Raw genomic sequence first — 23,424 nt, forward strand, 5'->3', positions numbered from 1 at the left:
ACAGGGCTTTGTCAGTACATTGGGTGGACCCTCTCTGGGCTGTGGAAGGGGCCCAGACAAGTAAATGACCCTGGGACAAAGGCAGTGAAATGGGGTCTGAGGCAGGGAAGCACTCTGATCAGAGACTCCTCATAAGCTAGAGTCACTAAGACAATATACTCTGTAGACGAACTCGGAAAACCCCTCCAGAGATGGGGGCCAGACATGTGGCTTTAAAGTCTGGCTGACTTAAACATTTACACTCTACTTTCTCTTGGGGAAAAAAAACTCTGTCACTGCACGTCAAAATAAATCTCTAAATAGATGACTTTTGAAGTTTTTAAAAATTACTTTTTAAAAATTCATTGTTTAAAACCAGTTTAAAAAACATTATTGAAAATTTTTAAAACAAAATAATGAAAGATATCACAAAGGAAAAGTTGGTAACTTATTGTACACAAACCTAAAAATTTCATATATCAAAGAAAAGTCTGCAACAAACCTGAAAAATGATCTATCACAATTTTTAGATGTGGCTTAATATCTTAATATACTGTATAGAGAACAAATAGAAATTAGCTAAAAGATATTCATAACTAAATAAAAATGGGCAAAAATGCTCACAATTCACAAAAGAAATAAACATGTAAACAAAATTAACAATAAGAATATAATTTGAGGAGGCCTATAAAACTAGAAGTTTAAACAAAGAAAAGCTGCAAGTAGTTAATGCTGAGAAGGCTGTAGGTGCAACAAGCACTCACTGTACAGCAGTGCTCTGTGTGTGTGTGTGTGTGTGTGTGACTCAGTCATGTCTGACTGCGATCCCATGGACTGTGGCCAGTCAGGCTCCTCTGTCCATTGGAACGTAAATCAGCAAAACAGGAAAATTTTTAAACATGGATTCTTCTATAACCTGAGAGTTCCTATAAAACGTCATTATCAAATATTATATTAGCAAACAACTGTTCCACTGGGAAAAAAAAAAGAAAGGATTAGGGTTGGAGACTTTCAGTAACAATGAACTTTTCCTATACGAATATTGGTGACAATATTTTTTAAAGGCTACACCTAAATATCTATAAACGATAAATACCAGAGAGTATTAGCATATAATTATATCACACTTCTGTTAAAGAGTAATAAAGGCCTTTCTTTCCCACCAGCAAGCTCATTTTTGTTACCACAAGCACAGCTGTGATAAACATACAGTCTTATCAGGCCTTCATTCCCATTCTCCTTGTCATCCATTGTTACTGTTAACAAAGCACAAAGACATCCAAACAAAGCAACTCTGTGGTTGGAACTGCAGTTCTGCCTTTGGCAGAGAAAGTTCCCCACCCTGGCCGCCCCACACCCAAGTGACTTGGCAGACGGTGAATGGGCCCCTTAACCAGGCAGTCCTGCTCTAAGGAAAAACGCCTAAGGGTCTTAGAGAAGTTCTTACACCCAACCAATGATCCCCTCTTCAAAAATAAATCCAAAGGAAAGCCAGAAGTGGAACAAAATTTCATCATTCAAGCTTATGATGGCTTTATTTTTTCATCCCAGAACCATTAATGTCTAAGGTCAGAAGACTGCCAAGTAGATTAGAATACTCATGGAATATATGGAAAGGCTTCCTGTGGCTTATTTTCTAATGGCTCTGAACTGGTCTCTGCCTTCTTAGACCATATCCTTAGATTCTCTAGCCTCTAAAAACTAACATTTGCTGAGCATTTACATTTCTGAATAGAAAGGTAAACACGGATACACGACCCTCGCAGAGCAGGACCAGGAGGGCTACGTATCCTTGGGTTTTCTCTGCAAGACATCTGGAGGATGGGTCTGGGGACACTCACCGAAGGTCCTGAGAGTGTACATGGGAGAGCCTGGCAAGGCCTGGGAACCTGAGGGGGCTGGGTGGGGAAGCAGGGTATGTCCACACATGCTCCCTTCTGCAGGGGTGCAGGTCTGTGAACAGCATGCCATACCAGGGAAACATCACTCCCGCTTCACCAAGGTCTGGACTGTTGTAACTAGAATTAGTCTGCAAGTTGTGCACATCTTAGTCTTACGTGCACTTGCCACTGGTGTCTGGCAATCTCAGGAGGATGAAAATTAAGAGGGTTAAACCTTACATTTTGGAATTCCCTGATGGTACAGAGGATGAGAATCCGCCTGCCAATGCCGGGAACACAGGTTTGATCCCTAGTCTGGGAAGAGCCCACAGGCCATGGAGCAACTGTGTTCATGCACCACAATTACTGAAGCCTGTGTACCCTAAAAGCCCACACGCCGCAACTCCTGAGTCCATGTGCTGCAACTCCTGAAGCCTGTGTACCTACAGCCTGTGCTCAGCAAACAAGAGAAGCCACCACGAGAAGCCTGAGCACCGCAATGAAGAGTAGTCCCTCACTCACCGCAACTAGAGAAAGCCCACGCACAGCAGTGAAGACCCAGCGCAGCCAAAAACAAAAAAATCCTTACTTTTTACTGTTTGGTTAAATTTAAAATGTCACAGTCCAATCTTGAGAAAGGCCCCCCAGAGCCTGTTCATGGCTAAGAAACTCAGACTTTAGTAGGAGATATTCCGCTGGAGATGATATATCGTGGGGATCATCTGATGGGAGCAGAGGTTATGGAAAAGGGTTTCCCTAAGACACAGGACTAAAGGTTCACCTGGGCAGGTCAGAAGGGAGAGGCTCTTCTCAGAGTAGGGAGATTTGGGGAAAGCGGGGGGATAAAGCTGGTGGCAAGAGGGTGTCCACCAGGGCGATCTTTGGAAAAGTTTCTTTTTTTTTTCTTAATGCTTTTTTATTAGGGTGTGAGGGGAACAGTTGTATGAAAACCTCCCATTCTGATCCCCTGATAAGCCCTTCCAAGCTGCCCCTGCAGGAGGGTTTGGTACCGTGTGTCATGAGGGATCAGGGCAGATCTGCCTGCTGCCCCCACAGCCTTTTGCAGGTCTGTGTGAAAGGAGGGGCTTCCCCAGAAGCAGGCCGTGCTCTCTCCACCAGTCTCCCGGGGGAAGGGGACCCTTGAATGTGGCCAGCTGACGCCAGGGTTAAATTGGAGGAGCTCACGTGAGCCTCATAAGAACTCTCACAAGCACTTGTTTTTGACCCCGCACTTCTGAGACTGAGGTTTACTCGTGGGGCTGGAGCGCTGCCTCCCACCCCACACCCTGGCTGTAGGCAGCCCCTGCCTTTGCCTCAGTGCACCTAGAAATAAGCATGAGCAATGTCCACACGTGTCAAAGGGATAGAGCTCTGGCCTAGGGGCTCCTGCCTTCCATCTCTGGAGGCTCTGGGGCATCCAGCCCCCATCCCCACTCCATCCTGGGCAGGATTTTACATGGTTCTTTGCAGATGGACTGGAGGGAGCCTTACCTTTTCTGAGCCTTTGGGTCTCTGGTCCTGGACAGTCTTGGCCCTGCAGTTGCCCGGAGCCCACCTCGTCGAAACTCGGCCACCCCTGGAGCATCGGTGTTAAAGTTTCCTGACTGAGTCCTTCGGATCCTGTGTGGACAGGAATCCATGGAGACCATCAGAGGGCAGACTGGAAGCCTGAGGTCAGTGCACTCCCCCTACATAGGGCCTCACAAGCCACACCCAGGGCTCTGGATGGCCCTGCTTCCCAGTGCCTCCCCTGAGGGCCAGCATCAAGACCCAGCCTCAATTCTAACCCTGCTTCTAGGATGGGGTCCCTCTCCCTGAGGGGTCAAAGTGCAGGTTGCTGCCTGGGAGGAGGCCCCAGTTTCTGCCTTATTTTGCAGACTGGGTCACCAAGGCCAGCAAAGACTCAGCACTCTATCTTCAAAGATCGCTTAAGACACAGATTGAGCCCTAAGGAGGAAGAAATTGGTCTCACCCATGCATCTCTCCAAAGCACATGAGGCATAAGCTGCAGAGGATGTTCTCAGGGTCTGTGGGATGGACTGATGCCTAAAATGAATGACATGTAAGGCAACTGGCTATACTTAAGGGGTGCCTTTCATAGTTCTCCTTCTCTGGGCCTTAAAAAATAATTCAAAGTCTTCTCTCTACATGTAACCACTCTGTGCTTACTGCTGTTCCAAAATCTAATTAAACAGGAGGGTTATGGAGACACTTTGCTCAGCCAAGAATATTAATTCTGAACAATGTAATTAATGATCATCACCACCAACTTACTTTCCCCAGAACTTCTTGATGCCTTTGGGGCTCCGTTTACCATCTGGTGTCAGGGGAGACTGGGGGCTGGACTCGGTGCCCGATGACATGGATGAGTCATTGGCCATGGCAGTGTCATCCCAGCCACTTTCTGTGTCTCCTGAGATTGAAAGAATGAAATGACATGTGAATGACAAGAAGGAACCTGACCTCTGCAAACCTTATCCCCAAGCCTGGGCCATTCCCTCAGTGGGAGTCGAGAATAGTCTGCCCAGCCCTGCTTTCAGGGCAGAACTTTACAGCAAGATCTCGGAGACCAGTAGGGGCTCAGGCACATTCCAGGTTTTCTCTCTGGGGAGTTAGTGAGCTTAAGGCTTCAAATCTGGGTGAGCAATGTCTTCAAACGGGGCCCCAGTACTTGCAGGATAACTCCAGCAAGGAGCTTCCTCTCTCTCCCCCCAGGGAGACGCGGGAGTGCAGGCAGCAGGGGGACCTGGCTGAATGTTTGGAAAAGGGAGGGTGTCCCAGGAGGCAAGCAAGGGCGTCTCACTCTCCACCTCACCTGGAAGGGTACAGTACCTAATACGGGGGCACTGACACTCCGGCCACGGTCTCCAGCCAACCAAGAAGCAGAGAAGCCACATGAAGAAGCAAGAGAGGCCAAAGTCCAGCCCAACAGAGTTATAGGGAAGCAAAGAAATAAACAAGAGTCATCGAGCAAGAGGGAAAAACTCAAACAGGAAGAAAAATAATCCCACAAGGAAGGGTGGGGGTGAAGGGTGACTGAGCCTGACCTGCAGGGTCACGCAGTGAGGGGACCAAATGCTCCTGGTGCCACTTCCTGGCAGGTAAGGCATCCACACACATGGAGGGAGAGGGGCAGCTGTGAGGGCTGAATATGCCAGGCCACCCACTGCTCTTGTGCACATGCCAGAGCTCACTCAGATCAAACTACAATGATCCGAAGCTGCAGGAAAGTCCAGTCTGAGTGTCGCTAGGACACATTCATTCAAGGGCTTATCTGGAGTTTCTGCAGCCAAAGGCAGTACTGGCCAAGGGCAGAAGCCTGTACATTGGCTGGCTCGGAAACAGCCAGAGATGAGGAGTCAAGGGTGGGGAAAGCTCTGTCAGGACAAGAATGCTCTGGTCTTCTAGCACCCACCCACCCCGCCCCCCTACCAATCTGCTGCTGCTATTGGAGAAATACAGCCTATTGTGCAAAGACCTTCATCAGATCCTAAGCACCAAAAGGCTACTGGTGGACTGGCATCCTTGCCCAATGACTCCACTTCTCTAAGGAAATGCTCTTCCTTGGAAGAGCACATAATATCACCCTACTGGTAAGAGGGAGGCTGCAGAGAGGAAGGCAGAGACAGGAAAGAGATCAGGAGGCAGAGGAGGAATGGGGAGGGCCAGGGAGGGTGGAGTGTGGTGTCTAGCAGGGAGGGAAAGAGGAAAAATAGGAAGGTCAGGAAGGAGTCGAGAGAGGAGGAACAGAGGAGAAGAGAATATGGGGGTAGAATAATCACAGGTGGAAAGAAGGTGGGCACACACCCTGATTCTCTGGGCTCTGGAAGGGAACAGTGAGCCCAGAAAGACAGCCATAGTCTCTGGACATGGGACCACCCTGAGGTTCGACTTGCCCCGTCCGCCCACCCCCACTGCTCTCCAGCTGTGGGCTGTGGTGGGGAGGGTGCAGGGACCTCGTGCAACAATGGAAGTGCCAAGGCCGAGGCACCAGAAGCCACCAGCCTGGGGTCTGACACGCACTCAGCCTCAGCGGGCTGCTCCCTGCGGGGTCCAGTGGGGAGGCGGTGGGTGGAGACTTGGCAGCCTCTCCGTTGGGCGTGGCTCCTGGAAGCTTCCCAGGTAATGTGGGGTACTTGTGCTCCGCCAGGAAAGGGCCATCCTAAGGGAAGGAGAGGGAGGGAGATGTTCAATTAGCTGTCACTCTCCAGCTCAAACCCAGTTAGGAAATCTCTGGATGCAGGAACAACTCGCTTTTCTTCAAGAACCATCTGTAAACTGAGGCCAACTTGAAGACTTCTCAAAGGTCATTTAGTCTAGGCCAGGCAATAGGACCAGAGCTCCGAGAAAGAAACTTGCCCAAAGCCGCATAGCGAGATGGGGACAGAGTCGAGCTCAAATCGAGCGCTGACAGAAGCCATGTCTGAACAGGAGGCGAAGCCTTTGCTGTCTGGCTTTGTGCTCAGAGGTTAAGGAATCAACAGACGAGAATTACCCTTCAAGCTCTCTGAGCACACAAACCAGAATTCCAATAAATGTTATACCTATTGCTTTACCCTATAGATAATATTATCTATTAATCGTATTTATATATTACAATAATAGTTATTTTGAAAGCAGCAGGTTAAGGTGAAGCGAGAAGGTAAGAACACAGTCAGGGGAGGTGTCAACAGAAAGTGGGTCAGAGGGCCGCCTGCCAGCACGAAATTCCCCGGGAACTTGGGGTCACAGTCTGCGTGAGGTTCAGTCCAGGGCAGTGGGCCCTGTGCTGACTCCGGCCATGGAAAGGGTCCCAAAAAGAAAAGGTGATTCGAGATGAAGAATTGCACTTAAAAAAAAAAAAGAATTGCACTTATTTGGTCAAGAAGGATTTAATGGGCCCCAAACCCACAAACCCGAGGGAAACACAGTAGTAAATTCATTTGAGTGAAAAGAAAAGAGAAAATTAAAGCAATGTAACCAAGGGAATCAATTGTGGATCACTTGATCGGACACAGAAGTAGAAAAGAAGAAAGATGAAACCAATTTCAAAACGAACAAGTCAGAAGAGTAGTGGGAGACTTCAGTGACTGCGATTCTTTCATTTAGTTAAAAGCCAAGTGCCCAGTAAATTTCTGAATTTACTTTCCTTATAAGGCATGCCTTGGAAATTGTTTGAAACTCAATTTAGTCATTGAAAACTGAATACTAATCCTATATAAATCAGCTCAGAAAGGAGAGAGATGAGAATAGTGGGCTAAATTTTCAAGGGGTTCTGAAGGAACTGGCTGGTAAGGGAGAAATAACTGGAACTTGAAGAGATGGACACCGCACAGTCTTTAAGTTCATGATGACCCATGAGGGACAGATGGGACCTGTTAAGACTTATGATCAACAGCAACAGTTTCCAAACACCAGCCCCGACACGGGCTGGTTTATAATCACCTGGGACACTTGTAATATAAAAACCCAGGTCCCACCGCACCCATGAATCAGCCCCTGTGGGAGTGCACCCTGGGAGTCTGTGTTTTTAACATGCGTCTCAGATTGCTCTGACGCACAGTCAGACCCAGGAACCACTGACTGTGGGGAAGGCAGCATTCACAAATTTTCGACAGCTAAAGGGCATGGCTCCAAAGTTCCATTTTATACAGGAAATATGGGAGTGGAGAAGGGTTCAGAAACACATCCTGCCGTATCATCATACACACTCCTCTAAGACAGGGCAGAGACAGCCGAGGCTACCCCTGAGGGCTGCCCTAGGAGCTCGCTGGAGAGCTGAGACTTACAGAGGGCAGAGCCTTGTGGAAGAAGGCTTCAGAGGCAGCTCAGGCACATGAAAAAGACAGTGAAAGAACCAAGGGCACTGGAAAGAGCTCTCAGCTCTGCTCAGCCAAAAGAGACACTGGGAAGGAAGCACTCATTGCTGGAGAAGGCAATGCAACACCAGGACACAACACAGGGGAAACGGAAGTGCCCGAAGCCAGAACTGCACTGCAGTCTCTGAGAAGAATGACCCTGGTCAGGGGATGGAAATCCCAGGCAAGGAGCAGCAGACGGCTGAAGACGGCGCTGCCCTGAAAGGGCACAGAGGCAGCGCCCCTGAGCAGGAGACCCAACGCTGGGAGTCAGACCAACTCGGGCCAAGTTCTTTCTCTTTAGCCCCTCAGAACCTCCATTTTATTGTTTCTAAACAGAGAATAACAATTTCTGCCCCTGGCCTAGCACATGAGGACATAGAAGCACAGAGAATATCATACACCCGAGGTCTACAGTAACAGCAGTTAACGACAAGATCAGTCCCTGGAGCGAGGAAGGCAGCGGGCAGACCCCACCTACACCAGGCTCAAGTGTGGTCCCGGCACAACAGAGAGGACTCACTGCTCGCTCCAAGGATATGGACTAGGACCTTTAAGGGCCTGTGAATGTGCACAGGAGATGATAACTGAGAGAGGGCCTGAGGGACTCCACTTTCAGAGCTGTCAGGAGCAGGGGAGACTGACTCATTGCGTGGACTCCACAGGGAGAGCCCATCAGTGGAGGCACATTCTAGGGAAGTCCAGACGTGCATCTAACGGGGCTGGAGAAGAATACAGAGGGTGTCTTACAATGTCATGAGTTCTTAGTCCTAGAAAGCAAAGGCCAGACATCCACATGTGGGGACACTGCAGAAGGATCCGTGCGCCTGCGCTGAGTGTGCCCCTGGGTGTTTAACCGTGACTTATCACCACAGAAAGGACGAGAGCGGTCTCACTCCTCTGCTTGTGTGCTGAGATCATAACTTCTCCCTCCCCAGAGATCAGAACAACTCTGCCTTAAAAACGGATTTCTCAGAGCCTGTAAGATGGGGGAGATAAGAAGTCCTATTGCACAGATAAGGGAGATGAAAGCACAGTATCCAGCTGAGGGCACGGAAGAAGAAAGCAGGAGAGAAGGTTTCATCTTTTCTTTTACCCCTTACAGGTAACATATTTTAAGGTTACTAAAGCTGTAACTTGCTAAATGAAAAGACCAGCAAACAGCGCAGCCTCATACAGACAACAGGGACATGCGGTTAATGTATAATACCTTGGGTTCTACCACAGGGGAGGGCTGGTTCCCACCGACACACTAGGGGACGGCAAGGAGCATTTCAGTTATGTGGAGAGAAAGAGACCCACGTTAGTCATGGCAGCAACTCAGGGCCACCCGCTGGCCTGGATCTGCAAGGTTCACCCCTCGCTCCCTCCCCATCTCTATGTCAGATCAACACAATCGGTGGAGGGAACACAGGTCACTGTCTAACGGCCTGGACAGACCGCAGGGAGCCTGAGGCACGTGATGGAACAAAGCCACTGCAGGCTCCTGCCTTCCTGGTTTCCCACTGTATCACCAGGGAGCCTGGCCCACTGCTGGACCCCAAGGGATCTACGCAGTAAGGTCACTGGGGTGCTCTACAGGGCAGCACCTCTGTGTATCCAACGACCTCGCTGCCCAAGAATCTGTGACCCTCCTCTCCAGCACAGGGGCACCCACGTGGTCAAGGGCTAGCCCCATATAAGGAACCACAAAGCCCTCCTCCTGTCTTTTTAGACTCTTTAAGAAGTTTCCTCTCCAATCTTCTACTTTATTCCATAACCCACTCCCAGGGGCATCTTTATCCACATTATATCCTCATTCAAAACCTCTGCAACATTCTAAGTGCCCTGGGGAAATAGGGCCAGGATTTAAGAACTCTGGCTCCATCTGACTCCCGCTTCTGACCTTACCGCCTCCTGCTCCCCAAACCATTTCTCCAAACCTACCCATGCCCACCTCAACATCTTTTCTCATCAACTCCAGGCAGTGTGTTCTGACTCACCGTGCCTCTAGGATGCCTTGGGCCATAGCTGACCAGTTTTCTCAAAATGTTCATAAAATTCCTACCTCCTCAACAACTTGATAAAAGCCTCCATGAGGTAGGGACAGCGCCTGGCCTGCATGTCCCGGAACTGTGCTGACCTCAAAGAAATAACTCAGTCATCTTTATGGATAGACTGACGGACTGACCTTGTCCACAGATTCACTTCTCAAGTCTTCGAGACTACAGGAGAGTTTTTTCTGAGTCCTGGAAAAACACAAAAGAAAATAAAAAAGGAAACAGTTACTGGAGGAGGAGGAACGTAGTATCATTCGTACAGAGGATATTTCAACATTTAACTGGTATTCCATCCTGGGCTCAGAGTCAAGGTCAGGAAAAAACTCAACACCCTCTCATCATAACTGTTACATGTAAGATGAGTCTGGCCCACTCTGGGGATGGTCTGGTCTGACCATGTGTTGGTAATGCATGAGAGCATCACTGAAATCCAAATCAAAAGTCCTTGACAGTCCTCAAAACCCAAGAATACACAATTCAGTGGCATCAGTGGGCACTGGCTATTGTGTGGTCATAAGAGAAAGCCAATGTCTGTGGAGTCAAAAGAGAGGAAAAGGGGCCAATACTGCCTGGTCTGTGAGTGTGAGAGAAATCCAGGGAGGGAGGCCGTGCCACCTGCGAGTGGAGATGAGCACGTCGGCCACAGCTCAAAGCATCACCCGCTGGGGTCCTCTGTCCCTCTGCTCCAACTCTGTGAGCCCTGAGCAGTCTGCTCAGAGGAATCAGCTTTCTCGGGCACTATTTTGCAGAGAAGGGAACCAACTGGATAGAGAAGCGGCACCACCACCCATGGTCACAAGGGTCACCTGTGACAAGTCTCCTCGGCAGTGATACTTCTCATTTCATATGAATAAATCAGCATCTGTTGCTACATTAGTCTCTTATGAGTCTAGTCAGTGCGAGTCACTCAATGTTGACTTCATTCTGAGTGAACTCATCAAGCAAATTTCTTATTCTGCAAAACTAAGAATTGGCCAGTCGCCATCCGTGGCATGACTGCTTTCCTCTGAGGCTAAAAGCTCAGTAACAATGGCTTTATGGAAAATGGGGGGTTCTGAGTGCCTAGGCTCTGGAGACTCAGTGCCCTTCTGGGGAAACTCCTGTCACTTGGCTGAAGGACAGCCTGCCCTTGGCAGTGGAGCTCCAGATCCCTGTTCCTTGGAAACGTGTTCTAAAGAGCTGACATCAGTAACTAGAAGTAGGTTGATTTTCGAAGGTATCAGTCAGGAGGCAGTTGGTGACCACATAGGCCAGCCCACAATAAGCTCATTGCTATCTGAAGCTTCCTCAAAGCAACTGGACCAACCTCCCTGTGAGGAGAAAAGGCCCTCCCTGGAGAGATAGTGGAGTGTTGTCACAGGGCTGGCCTCCCTCTGAGAGCAGGAAGGCCATGCCAGAGCGGCTGGCAGCAATGACAGGCTCATGGCGCGGGGCACTCTCTGCTCTGAGGAGCCCCTGGGGGCACAGAGAAGATGCAGCCCCCTCCCCGAGGCCCCAGGCCCTGGCCAGAACTCCTCTCAGTGCCAAGAACCCGGCCCCTCGGCCTGTGGGGAGGGAAGCCCTTCTGCAGCAGGGGACATGGGCATGGTTCATGACTGCACCACCTTTTTGGCCCTGCTGTGACCACTGCTGGGCCTGGAGTGCTGCCCTGACTACGGGAGGGCAGGTGGGCCCAGGACAGGGTGGCTGTGATCACCGCCTCGTCTGGAGCCCTGAGAGGGGCCTGAGAGCACAGCAGCTTCACGGAAACGCTTGGGCCTCCTACCTGGTTTCCAGTGATTTCTGCGGTAGTGGGGGTGGCCCCGCCGTGGGAGGGCTGCCTCTTGGAGACACCTGCATGGGAACCAGAGTCACTGGAAAGAACAGTCGCTGCCTGGAGACCGGCCTCCATCCTTTCCCCTTGTTTGGACAATTCCTCCTGGGGAGGCACGTCTCCCGCCCTGGGTATAGCCACGGGGGGTACAGCAACACTGGTGCCTTGCTTTTTTAAGATGCCAACAAGCAAGATATATTGAAAGCCATGGCCAACTTGCCTCTCCTTCTAGGGCCCAAGCTCACATCCTTGCAGTAGAGTCCTGACCAGTTAGTCCTGACACCCGAATCCCTGCGCCCTGTCCTCTTTGAGCTTGGTTCTGAGCTTTTCCTTTCATTCAGTGAGCCACTGTGCACCTTGTTGTAACTTAGCCAGAGTGGATTTCTGCTTGCAATGAGCAACACTGTAATTCATACAGTCAATCAACAAACAGGAGCAGCATCCACTGCCTGACAGGCCATCAGGGAGGTGGGTAAGTTAATTAGGATGAAAGATCAATGCAACACTCCTATAATATATTAATAGTATGGGAACGGAAGGGACCCTTCTCATTGGTGGGAAGGTCAGGGAGGCTTCAGAGGGGAGAAACTTAAGCTGAATCTTGAGAGATGAGAATGGGCTTAGCAAGGTCAGAAAAGCAAGGGTCTCACAGGTGGAATGAACGCAAGCTAATGGTGGTAGACAAGGACGCAATTTAATGTCTTCACTGACTTAATGGCTGTCTTCTTTAGAGCCTGGTATCTTCCTGGTCTATTTAGAAAGAACTCTGATATTATAGTATGTAGTGTTGTTAAAAGCCTGGGCTTTTGGGTTCAAGTCTAAGTTCTGCTACCCACTTGCTATGTGACCTAGAGCAGATTACTTACCCTCTCTGAGCCTCAGCTACGGCACAATAAAAGAAGAATCTTTTACGGGGTGTCATGAGGCATAAATGAGGTGAGTCATGTACAGTGCTAATCTCACCGGTACTGGATATCAGTTACTGCCACCATTGCCAGCAATCTGGGGTGCTTGCTCTGACTACCTAACTGGGCCACCAGGTGACACATTTGCCCCTCCCTTAATTAAAAGGGTTTAGCTGGACTAAGCCTCCTCAGTGTGACTGTTCTGGAGTTTTAAGAACCTTTTAAATTCTGGGCTGAAGTCCCTCCTCCATCTGAGATCTGTAACTACAAGTTTATTTGCCCAGTGTATCTAGACTAAGTCCAGAGGCAGCCATAGAACTGGACCAAATTGTAACAAGAGAAAAGGAAATCTGCATGCTGGCTACAGGGAAGAGAGGTTGTCTATGAAACAGGAATCTATCACTTCAAAAGTTCATTATCCCTCCAAATGTGCAAGATGCATTCATTAAGAAATATTTGTTGAATACAACTGGGTATCAGGCATCACTGCAGATCCTGGAGAGGCAGTGGTAAATAAAAATACCCCTTCGGTCTATGCTCAAATTCCAGAGAGTAAAGGCAAAAATAAACAAGGAAACCAATTGAAAAAGAAAAGTTGGGGCTTCCCTGGTGGCTCAGTGGTCAAGAATCTGCCTGTCAATGCAGAAGACATGGGTTCTATCCCTGGTCTGGGAAGACTGCACATGCCACGGAGCCACGAAGCCTGCGCACCACAACTACGAGCCTGTGCTCTCGAGCCCGGGGAACCGCAACTACTGAAGCCCATGCGCTCTAGAGCCTGTGCCCCGCGACAAGAGAAGTCCGCACCCCACAGCTAGAGAGCAGCCCACGCTGGCTGCAACTAGAGAAAAGCCTCACAGCAACCAAGACCCAGCATGGCCAAAACAAAGCTTAGAAAAGAGAAAATTCCCATCCTCAGAAGTCTAGTATCCACTCTGCTGTTCTCCCCAACAGGAACACAGGCCTATGCCCTGGCTCCTTCCACCCTCAGTGTCTCCCCAAAGCCTCTGCGGTGACTCCACTGGTTTAATTTTTTTACCTGTCAAGATTTATACCTGGCAGGTTCCTGATCCTCCCCCAGGTTCAGGGCAAGCTCCCGGGGCCTGCTGAAACCCCACATCATTAATGGAAACACAGTACCTCTGATTTAAATAGGTCTTCGGGGCCTTTATTCGCAGTGTTCCAGTTCCTGAAACCTCCCTCCAGGTCTTCCTCATTGATGGAGAGAGTTCTTTCTGAAGGCCCTGGAAGCATTAATGCAGATCATTACCACAACATGGCTTGTTTAGAAACCTATAATTGTACCACAAAATTCTAACACAGTCTCTCCTTCATTAAGAGGGATAAAGAAAAACATTAAGGGACATTAAAAGTGTGATTCAGAATATTCATTGGAGCATCTAAGCAAGGGCTTCCAGGAGGCCGTTTCAAGGTCAAAGCTCAAGCTGGGGGAACCAAGAGAAGTCCCCACCCCCCAATTATTCCTCTCCAATCTTCTCATTCCTTGGCCACAGGCATTCAGGCCCTCACCTAACCCAAGATCCAGAAGGATTAGAGGAAATTAGCCTGTGACATGCGTGCAGGGCTGGCAGTGGCCCTGGGTGACAACCGGCAGCCACAACCCAAACTAGGGGTTGGCTCTTCCCCAAGAGGCAGCAGCAGCTCAACCCGAATGAGAGGTTCCTGAGCACCCTCATAGCAGCCCTCTCCTGTGAAACAGCTGCTTTCTTGGGATCTGTAATGGGAGCCCGGGTCAACAGCGTGACCAACAAGGCAGCCATCGGGCATCTGCCCCAGGGTGCCCACACAACACGGATGCTGCCTGGGCAGCAAGTATGAAACACAAACAGCTCTCCCTGCCCTGTGACTTCCTATGGGAACCCAAGCACCCAGAAACTCAAAGAAGGCTCCCCGAGTGTCCTGGCCACTGCTAGGGATGCTTTTAGACTCTCCAGGAGGTGCATAGGCTCTAATTCCCAGTGAGGGTACTAAATTGCCTTCGGATCCAGGTTTGGCTACACTCACTGCCTCTAAGAAGTATGCCAGGCAGATGCACAGATCTCCTGAGGGTGGGGATTCCCAGTGGTTCAAGTTGAAGGCTTTCTTCTCTTGATGGTCTGGAAAGTTTAGTCCCTGGAAGTACTGAACTGTCTGCCATTTGACAAAATTTCTGGAAATCAAGAGCTGCCAGTTTCCCACCATCCAGGGCAGTCTAACCAGCTCCATCTTCCTGCAGAGCATTTTTCCAAATGAAAATGAAGACTCTTCTGGCAGGACTGCCCGGCATTTAACACAGTGGAGATGGAATACCTTGGGGAGAAGATGGTAAGCTCCCCGCTGCTCTTACCTTGGGTTGCCATCACGATCTCATTCACCCTTCGGTACTGGTTTAACAGCCCCGTAAGCTCCTCTATCCGACGGTCCTGTCACAGGGCAAAACAGATTACCATGTAAACAGCAACACTGGCACCTGAGGCGATTTCATGTGGGGCCCAGGCTACGTTCTGCGCACACAGAAAGGAAAAGCTGGGTGGAACCTCTAGAATACCTCAAAGGGAGACAGAGTGCCCAGGCCCTGGGTTCTCAGTGGTCTGCCTCCTTGGCCGTCGTAAACACTTCTGCTCTCCCTGAAGGCTATGAGTCCAATCTCTACTTATAAAACAACCCCCATTTGACACAGCCTTCGAACGTCTCAAACGTTTCCTGAAGCAAGAAACTGTCTCCCTACCCCCCTGATGTAGCCACTGAAACCTGCCTCCTGACCCAAGTACTGTCCTCTATTTGCCGTTGCTTAGTCGCTCGGTCATGTCTGACTCTTTACGACCCGATGGACTGTAGCCCTGCCAGGCTCCTTCTGTCCATGGGATTGCCCAGGAAGAATACTAGAGTCAGTTGCCATTTCCTTCTCTAGCGTATCTTTCCAACTCAGGGACTGAACCCGTGCCTCCTGCTTGGTAGGTGACATTCTTTACCACTGAGCCACATGGGAAGCCCATTGTCCTCTGAAGCTACATTCCAAAAAAAAAAAAAAAAAAGACTAAAATAAAGCTGTCATATTTATCTCAATACCTAAGGAGTCTGAGATTCCTTACATAACAGAGGAAATTTCCGGAGGGGATCAATTCTTCCCCAGCAAAGGCTGGGGACTTGGGACGACACACGAATTTCAGAGTTAGATAAACGTGGGTATGACCTTGGCTCCGCTATCTGCTGTTACCTGACCATTGGGCAACACTACTCAAGCACTTTGAATCTCGGTTTCCTGGTCTGTAAAATGCAGGGCTGTGATCCTTAGAGCTGACCTTTGTGCCAGATAGGTGCTCTGTAGTATGGAGGTGGCTATGTTACGATTGTACAGGGATTCAACGTGAAGAACAAAGAAGGCTGATGGGTCTGTCACAGTTTTATGAAGGGTCTATCACCAGATCATGAACATGAGGGATTGATTGGTGGATGGCTCTAAAGTTTTGTTAGAAGTCTGAGCAACAGCTATGACATAGGCAATAACCCCAGTGTATTTTTTTCCCCCAAACCAGCCTGAACAGACATGGCTTTACTCTGCCTTTGAGAGATTCCATTTAGGCAAAATTCCCAGGCATCAAAATCAAAAGCAGGTAACTGAGCTGAGTCTCCAGGAAGCAGAGGTGGATCTCCTGACACTTCCCTGAGTCAGTGTCCTGATGGGCACAGCCCTGCCCAAAGTATCAGAGACCAGAAAGGAGCAAACAGAACCAGGAAGGTCTGCAGGGAAAGGACAGGGCGGCTCAGTGGCCATCTTACCTTGTCTTCATTGGCAACAAGCAAAGTTTCCATCCCCATTTTCAGACGCTGAATTTCTTGGTCTAAAAGAATTTAAGTGTAGGAAGAATTATTTACATAAAATGCAGACAACTAGTTCTACCTGCTAAGATGCTACAACTTTCTGTGTGAATAAATTATACATCACTCCTTACTTCTTCAAAGAGCCCAGGATGGTGTCTGGCACACAGTCAGTCTCATTAAATATTTATTGGATAATTCAACAAATTAACCTGGTATTTTGTCTTCTCTTTATAGACACTTTTTTTGGGGGGAACAAAATGTCATTTACTCAAGGGTGTCGTAGAAGAACCCCCAAACTTTCTACAATTGATATCCCAGAAGAAAATTGACATTTATTCTTTATAACTTGAGTAACAGGTACTTGGGCTGCTAACTAGTTTCAGAGAGAATCAAAAATCACACAGTCCCATGGATTATACCAGAGGAGAATTTAAAACGGGAAGAAAGAGTCTCCAGCCAAAGAGAGACAGGGAAAGAATGATTATGTAAAAAGAGCCAGGTACCTGGCTCAATTAGGAAAGGCATAGTCAGAATTGACTAACAATGTTTAATTGGATCTATAAATATATTGAAACAAACTCTACAGTCAAGGAAAACAGTCTTAGTTCATCATAAACCTACAGAATTTCCCTATGGGCCCAGGGGTCTTTGTCAGTCTGTGGTAGATGACAGTTGTCCTTCTCCCACTCTGGACCCAACAGAGACTCTTTGGAATTCTTCACAAACTAGTCTGGAGAGCCAGGTCAAAGGACAAGGCGTAAATGGGCTGGGAGTCATTCCGCCAAACAGGTGGAGGTCTAGGAATTAGCTATTTCAAATCCTGAAAGATGATGCTGTGAAAGTGCTGCACTCAATATGCCAGCACATTTGGGAAACTCAGCAGTGGCCACAAGACTGGAAAAGGTCAGTTTTCATTCCAATCCCAAAGAAAGGCAATGCCAAAGAATGCTCAAACTACCACACAATTGCACTCATCTCACATGCTAGTAAAGTAATACTCAAAATTCTCCAAGCCAGGCTTCAGCAATACGTGAACCGTGAACTTCCAGATATTCAAGCTGGATTTAGAACAGGCAGAGGAACCAGAGATCAAACTGCCAACATCCACTGGATCATCAAAAAAGCAAGAGAGTTCCAGAAAAACATCTATTTCTGCTTTACTGACTATGCCAAAGCCTTTGACTGTGTGGATCCCAATAAACCGTGGAAAATTCTGAAAGAGATGGGAATACCAGACCACCTGACCTGCCTCTTGAGAAATCTGTATGCAGGTCAGGAAGCAACAGTTAGAACTGGACATGGAACAACAGACTGGTTCCAAATAGGAAAAGGAGTACATCAAGGCTGTATATTGTCACCCTGCTTATTTAACTTCTATGCAGAGTACATCATGAGAAACGCTGGGCTGGAAGAAGCACAAGCTGGAATCAAGATTGCCAGGAGAAATATCAATAACCTCAGATATGCAGATGACACCACCCTTATGGCAGAAAGTGAAGAGGAACTAAAAAGCCTCTTGAGCAAAGTGAAAGAGGAGAGTGAAAAAGTTGGCTTAAAGCTCCACATTCAGAAAACGAAGATCATGGCATCTGGTCCCATCACTTCATGGGAAATAAATGGGGAAACAGTGGCAGACTTTATTTTTTGGGTCTCCAAAATCACTGCAGATGGTGACTGCAGCCATGAAATTAAAAGACACTTATTCCTTGGAAGGAAAATTATGACCAACCTAGAGAGCATATTAAAAAGCAGAGACATTACTTTGCCAACAAAGATCCGTCTAGTCAAGGCTATGGTTTCTCCAGTGGTCATGTATGGATGCGAGAGTTGGACTGTGAAGAAAGCTGAGCGCTGAAGAATTGATGCTTTTGAACTGTGGTGTTGGAGAAGACTCTTGAGAGTCCCTTGGACTGCAAGGAGATCCAACCAGTCCATTCTAAAGATCAGTCCTGGGTGTTCATTGGAAGGACTGATGCTAAAGCTGAAAGTCCAGTACTTTGGCCACCTCATGCGAAGAGCTGACTCATTGGAAAAGACTCTGATGCTGGGAAGGATTAGGGGCAGGAGGAGAAGGGGAGACAACAGAGCATGAGATGGCTGGATGGCATCACCAACTCGATGGACATGAGTTTGAGTAAACTCCAGGAGTTGGTGATGGACAGGGAGCCCTGGCGTGCTGCGATTCATGGGGTCGCAAAGAGTGGGACATGACTGAGTGACTGAACCGAACTGAGGAATTAGCACATAGTTTTTCCAAAACAAAGCCCCATACCCATCCCAAACTGGATCCTACAGAGAATAAGTATGTCAATGTAAGTAAAGTTCAGGAGACAAGGGGACAAAAGCACGAATGGGCACCCCATCTCCTCTGGCTGCCTGCTATAGCCAACAAAGCAGGAAGAATGGATTGACAGACTTTGTGTAAATAGACGTAGGGATACATTTTTCAGAAGAAGGTATAGAGTGCTGCTTGGTGTCTTAGGCTCTTGGTGGTTTGTGGAGTGAAGGGTGGTAAGCTCCAGATGAAGACTGCAAATCTTGATGCTTTGGGCAGGGCCTAACCGGAACAAGGCTCTAAAGATCAGCTCCAAGAGGTACCCGAGGCAGGCCCTGGAAAGTGTGGTCTGTGGGGAGGCATAGGGTGCAGGGGGAAACCTGCCTGACCTGAAATCATGGCCTGGGGAGTTCTCTATCCAAATTTAGCATCATAGATAGTCTAGAGTATCTTAGGGGTCTGCATCCTCCACATTAGACCATGGGAGATAGATGACACACTCAATGGCTGGTGAAAACACTGAGAGAGGCTGGTGGAGGGATGAGCATATGTGTCACTATTTCCTTCTCCAGCCTAAGCCACTGTTTCAGGGCTGCATGGCTGCCCACCCCTGCCAGGGATCCAAGCTAAGTGGTGTTGAGGCCCGGAGGAGACTTAGTAGTGGAGCCAGTTCACAGGGTCACATGACCTTCTCCAGCAACACTCTGAAGCTTGAGGGCAAGAGGAGAAGCTGGAAGGTGTGTGATCATTTTGCATGTAAGGCAAACAACTGCAAATATTAAATACACATTAATAAGAATATTTGAGGATTTAGCCTCTATTTTTAATCAGCAAGACTTGAACTCCCTAGGGACCATTCACTATCCTTTCATTTATTCAAAAAATATTCCTTGGCAGCTATGGGCTGAATGCTGTGTGAGGCTCTGTGGATACGCTCTCAGGTAAGACAGTCACAGTCCCTGCCACCAAGGAAGGATGACAGTCTATTCAAAGGGACTTTAAAAAACACAGCACTGGTTATAGTAAATGCTATGAGAGAAACAACAGGAATGATGATTCTGAGAAAAGTAGGGGCACCTAGTTGAGGTAGGATGGCCAGGTTAGGTCTTTCCGAGAGCTAACACTTAAGTTGAGATCCAAAGGACAAGAAATGATGGATTTGTTTCGTCACTCTGGCCCTTGAGTGTGTATCAGGCGGGGAACCACTCCATGACCAAATGAATTGCTAAAGCCTCTTCTGTGGCGATGACACAAAGACAAGTCCTTGCACTGAAGGGGAAGAGTAAACGCTCCAGAGGCAGAGGCCCAGAGAGCTCCAGTGGTGACGGCACATCTGAGCAAAGCCTCCAGAGGTGAGGCCTCGAACAGGGAAGAGCTCACGGCCATGGCTCAACAAGAGAGCTGGGCTTTACAGACCTGTGTGTGCACACACGAACACACACACACATGTACGTGCACACCGCGTGCCTCCTCACACAGCTGTTCACATACCCAGAGACTCACAAGCCCACTTATAAGAGAGAACCCAGGCCGAGGGGCGACTGCACTCTGTCACAGCCGAGCCAGTTACCTTTTTCTGCGTGGTCACTGTGCAGAGCTGCTGACCTGGAGAGCTGGCTGTGCAGACGCTCAATTTCTGCATCCTTCAGGGCCACCTGCTCTTGCAGCTGGGCTACCTCAGCCTGGAAGAGAAAAAGGCATCCAACCAGCTCAGAGGGACCACCAGACCATAAGAAAGCAATTCCAGTCAGAGTCCAGAGCCCACGGGTCCTAGGACCCGTTAGGAAGTTAACAGGTCAGAGCAAAGTAGGAAGAGGCGAGCAGTGAGAGGTGTTTACCGCCCTCCCCACAAGGTGGCGCTCTGGGGAACAAACATGCTCTTCCTGGCCATTCTGGACACTGGCCCTCCCCTCTCCACTTCCCCACCCTGCTCTGACCATCCTAGCTGCTCTTTCTCCTGCTTCTTCCTCCCTGACTGGACTGAACTCTTCCCCTCCCCTGCCTTCTGTAGTCCACACACCACTGAGGCCTGAGGAGGTGCGAGTGTGTGTAATTGGAGGGCTGCCCTTGGTCCAAAGATGAATTCTCTTTCTGGACATGGTCTTCTTCCTCCCAAGATACTCCTGCGACAGCATGTATGTACACCACTGTAATAAGTACGTGCATCTTTCATTTTTCCACCCCATACAGGAAATACAGTGGAAAGCAAATCACCACAAGTAGATAATGCATGAGCCGAGTTCCCTCCCTCAAACTCTCCCACCCTGAATGCACAGTCACTGCCTCAGCCCAACCTCAGGCACCGATGCTCCTTTCCTCAAATGTAATTACATACAAGCACTCAGGTATGCTGAGTGGACATACTTGTGTAAATCAAGCATGTGAGTACAACACAGGTGTGCACACATTCATATAGGCAGCTGCACTGGGTGGTACCCAAATGTCTACCGAGTACAGCAGATTAAATTTCACACGTAATAGGAGGTGAGGTTGTTCCTGGGGCTTCCCAAGTGGCTCAGTGGGTAAAGAATCCGCCTGCAATGCAGGAGACACAGGCAGACACAGGTTCAGTCCCCAGGTCAAGGAGATCCCCTGGAGGAGGACATGGCAACCCACTCCAATAATCTTGCCTGGAGAATCCCATGGACAGAGGAGCCTAGCAGTCTGCAGTCCATGGGGTCACAAAGAGTCGAATATGACCGAGCATGCAGGCACACATGAGGTTGTCCCTGCCTTTCATACTCATAAGAAAATCAGAACTGGGTGGGTGCCATCCTAAGAGATACACTGGCTTTGGAGTCAAACAAACTTGGATTCTCTCATTTCCTAGTTGGGTAAGTGGTTTAGCTTTTCTGAGTCTTGGTTCATCTACAAAGCCAGGAGCATAGCATTTAGCTCATGAGCTGTAGTGAGGAGTAAATATGATAGTAGTTACAAACAACTTAGCCTCATGCTCTGTAGGCAGTCAGGCCTCAATCAGTGCTACTTCTATTGTTGTTCTCATCCCATTCCTTCCCTTATGGATAGCTAGTTAGTTCTCTGAGCATCAAGCCAGACTAAGAAAGGGGGTGAGAACTGACTCCCAGCCAGACAATAGCACACGCAGCAACAGCTTCTACTCTGAGCACCCCTCCCCCATGGTAGCCCAGTGGTGTCCCACCTTAATTCTGCAAGGTTATGGTATGGACTTGTCCTTTCATGAGGTCATCTTTGAACAACTCAAGTAACCAAATGAGCACTGGCCTGTTGGTGGCTCTTCCTGTGTTCAGTTTCAGGACACATGGATGGAGTGCACATTGCATTCTTACATCAACCCTCACTCAATCCTCACAGGAAACCAAGGGATGAAGAACTATCCCTGTACATCACTGGGGAGAAAGCAGGAGCAGTGAAGGATTTGACTGAGGATAGACAGATGAGAGCTGCTCTTATGGGGCTAGGGCACCCAGAGCCTTCCTCCAAGGGTCTGGACAAACCTTCCTTAATGTCCCCTAATGGGGACCAGGTAAAAACAAAGAGGTGGCAAGGAGTGGGTTTCCTTACCTGAAGTCCCTACAGAGCACTGTCCCTCTGCCTGGCTTCCACCCACAGAGTACGGAGAGCCGGGGCCAGATGTGCCAAACGGTTTGTGGAGACTTGCAGTTAGGTGGCAGCTTCTCACAGCTAACTCAGGGCTGTGGAGCCCATGGGCTTATAATTAATGGTGACAGTGGCTTCAGAAAACATTAGCATTGTCTGTGTGCATGCTGTCTCTCCAGTAGTGTCTGACTCTGTGCGACCCTATGGACTGCAGCCCACCAGGCTCCTCTGTCCATGGGATACTGCAGGCAAGAATACTGGAGTGGGTTGCCATGCCCTCCTCCAGGGCAATCTTCCTGACCCAGGGATTGAACCTGCATCTCTTACGTCTCCTGCATTGGCAAGTGAGTTCTTTATCACAAGCACCACCCGGGAAACCCCTTAGCCCTGAGACTCGATCCAAATGCCTCTCATTTCTATAGTGAAAAATTAAAGTATTAGCTCAGTCGTGTCCAACTCTTTGTGACCCCATGGATTGTAGCCTGCCAGGTTCCTCTGTCCATGGAGTTCTCCAGGAAGAATACTGGAGTGAGTAGCCATTCTCTCCCTTCTCCAGGGGATCTTCCTGAACCAGGGATTGAGCCTGGGGTCTCCTGCATTGCAGGCAGATTCTTCACTGTCTCATTTCTATACGGGCCAGACTAATCTTGGAAGATAGTCTCTTAACGTTTCTTGCAACTTCTACACCCATTTCTCCCCTTCTTTGCAGATAGGGCGAAATCTAGTTTCTACTAGGAATCCGCATACCCAATTCTTGTCTGCAGGCCTCACAGTGGACACCAGTGACTTCCAGGGGCAGATCTATCAAGGCAGAACCCAGGCTCTTCTCTCTGAGGCCTGCATCTGGGTGAGGTCATTTATTTACAACTCTACAGATCAACTGGCTGGGTGCCCCTTCCTGTATGCCAATTTTCATAGAATAGGCCAGAAATGACAGGTGCTCTCTTATGCTCAGAGAGGTGTCTATTCCAAAGCTGGGAAGTCTACAACAGCGCAGAGGCCCTGCATCTGACCATCAGAAAAAGTATGGTACTTCCATGGCCACTGAGACTGGAGTTGTGTGGCAAGAGGTTTGGGACAAAGTCATGCAGACCGGTGCCAAGCAGAGACAGGGTGCTCCATCTCCCTTAATTAAACCCAGGGACCAGGCCCTATAGCCACTGCACTGCCACATTTAGGGACTGAGAAGCTTTGCACAGAAAACTAAAGAACTTTAACAAACAAGACAGGTTTCAATCGCAGGAAATTAGGATGACGGAATGACACAGACCCAGATCAAAACCTCACCTTGGCCA

At 48.8% G+C, this 23,424-nt stretch overlaps 1 protein-coding gene across 43 annotated transcripts in view; it reads right to left on the reverse strand.

Annotated features, from left to right (window-relative positions):
* PPFIBP2 (PPFIB scaffold protein 2) overlaps positions 1-23,424 on the reverse strand; it is a 159,386-nt gene that overhangs the window by 17,766 nt on the left and 118,196 nt on the right. For 17 of the 43 annotated variants that reach the window (XM_086340282.1, XM_086340250.1, XM_086340239.1 and 14 more), the window contains 11 exons: positions 20,121-20,232; positions 16,234-16,295; positions 14,801-14,876; positions 13,594-13,697; positions 11,501-11,568; positions 9,867-9,924; positions 8,907-8,948; positions 5,883-6,021; positions 4,692-4,724; positions 4,134-4,272; positions 3,351-3,479 (listed from right to left, as the gene is read on the reverse strand). In XM_086340282.1, coding sequence (XP_086196408.1) covers positions 3,351-3,479; positions 4,134-4,272; positions 4,692-4,724; positions 5,883-6,021; positions 8,907-8,948; positions 9,867-9,924; positions 11,501-11,568; positions 13,594-13,697; positions 14,801-14,876; positions 16,234-16,295; positions 20,121-20,232 — 962 coding nt within the window. The remainder of the gene's footprint in view (positions 1-3,350; positions 3,480-4,133; positions 4,273-4,691; positions 4,725-5,882; positions 6,022-8,906; positions 8,949-9,866; positions 9,925-11,500; positions 11,569-13,593; positions 13,698-14,800; positions 14,877-16,233; positions 16,296-20,120; positions 20,233-23,424) is intronic. The other 26 variants (XM_086340253.1, XM_086340254.1, XM_086340255.1 and 23 more) reach the window with 3 other exon arrangements.

This window comes from Bos grunniens, chromosome 15, assembly GCF_055505025.1.
Source record: "Bos grunniens cultivar Pamir isolate PY7600 chromosome 15, Bosgru_T2T1.0, whole genome shotgun sequence".
Lineage (NCBI taxonomy): Eukaryota > Metazoa > Chordata > Mammalia > Artiodactyla > Bovidae > Bos > Bos grunniens.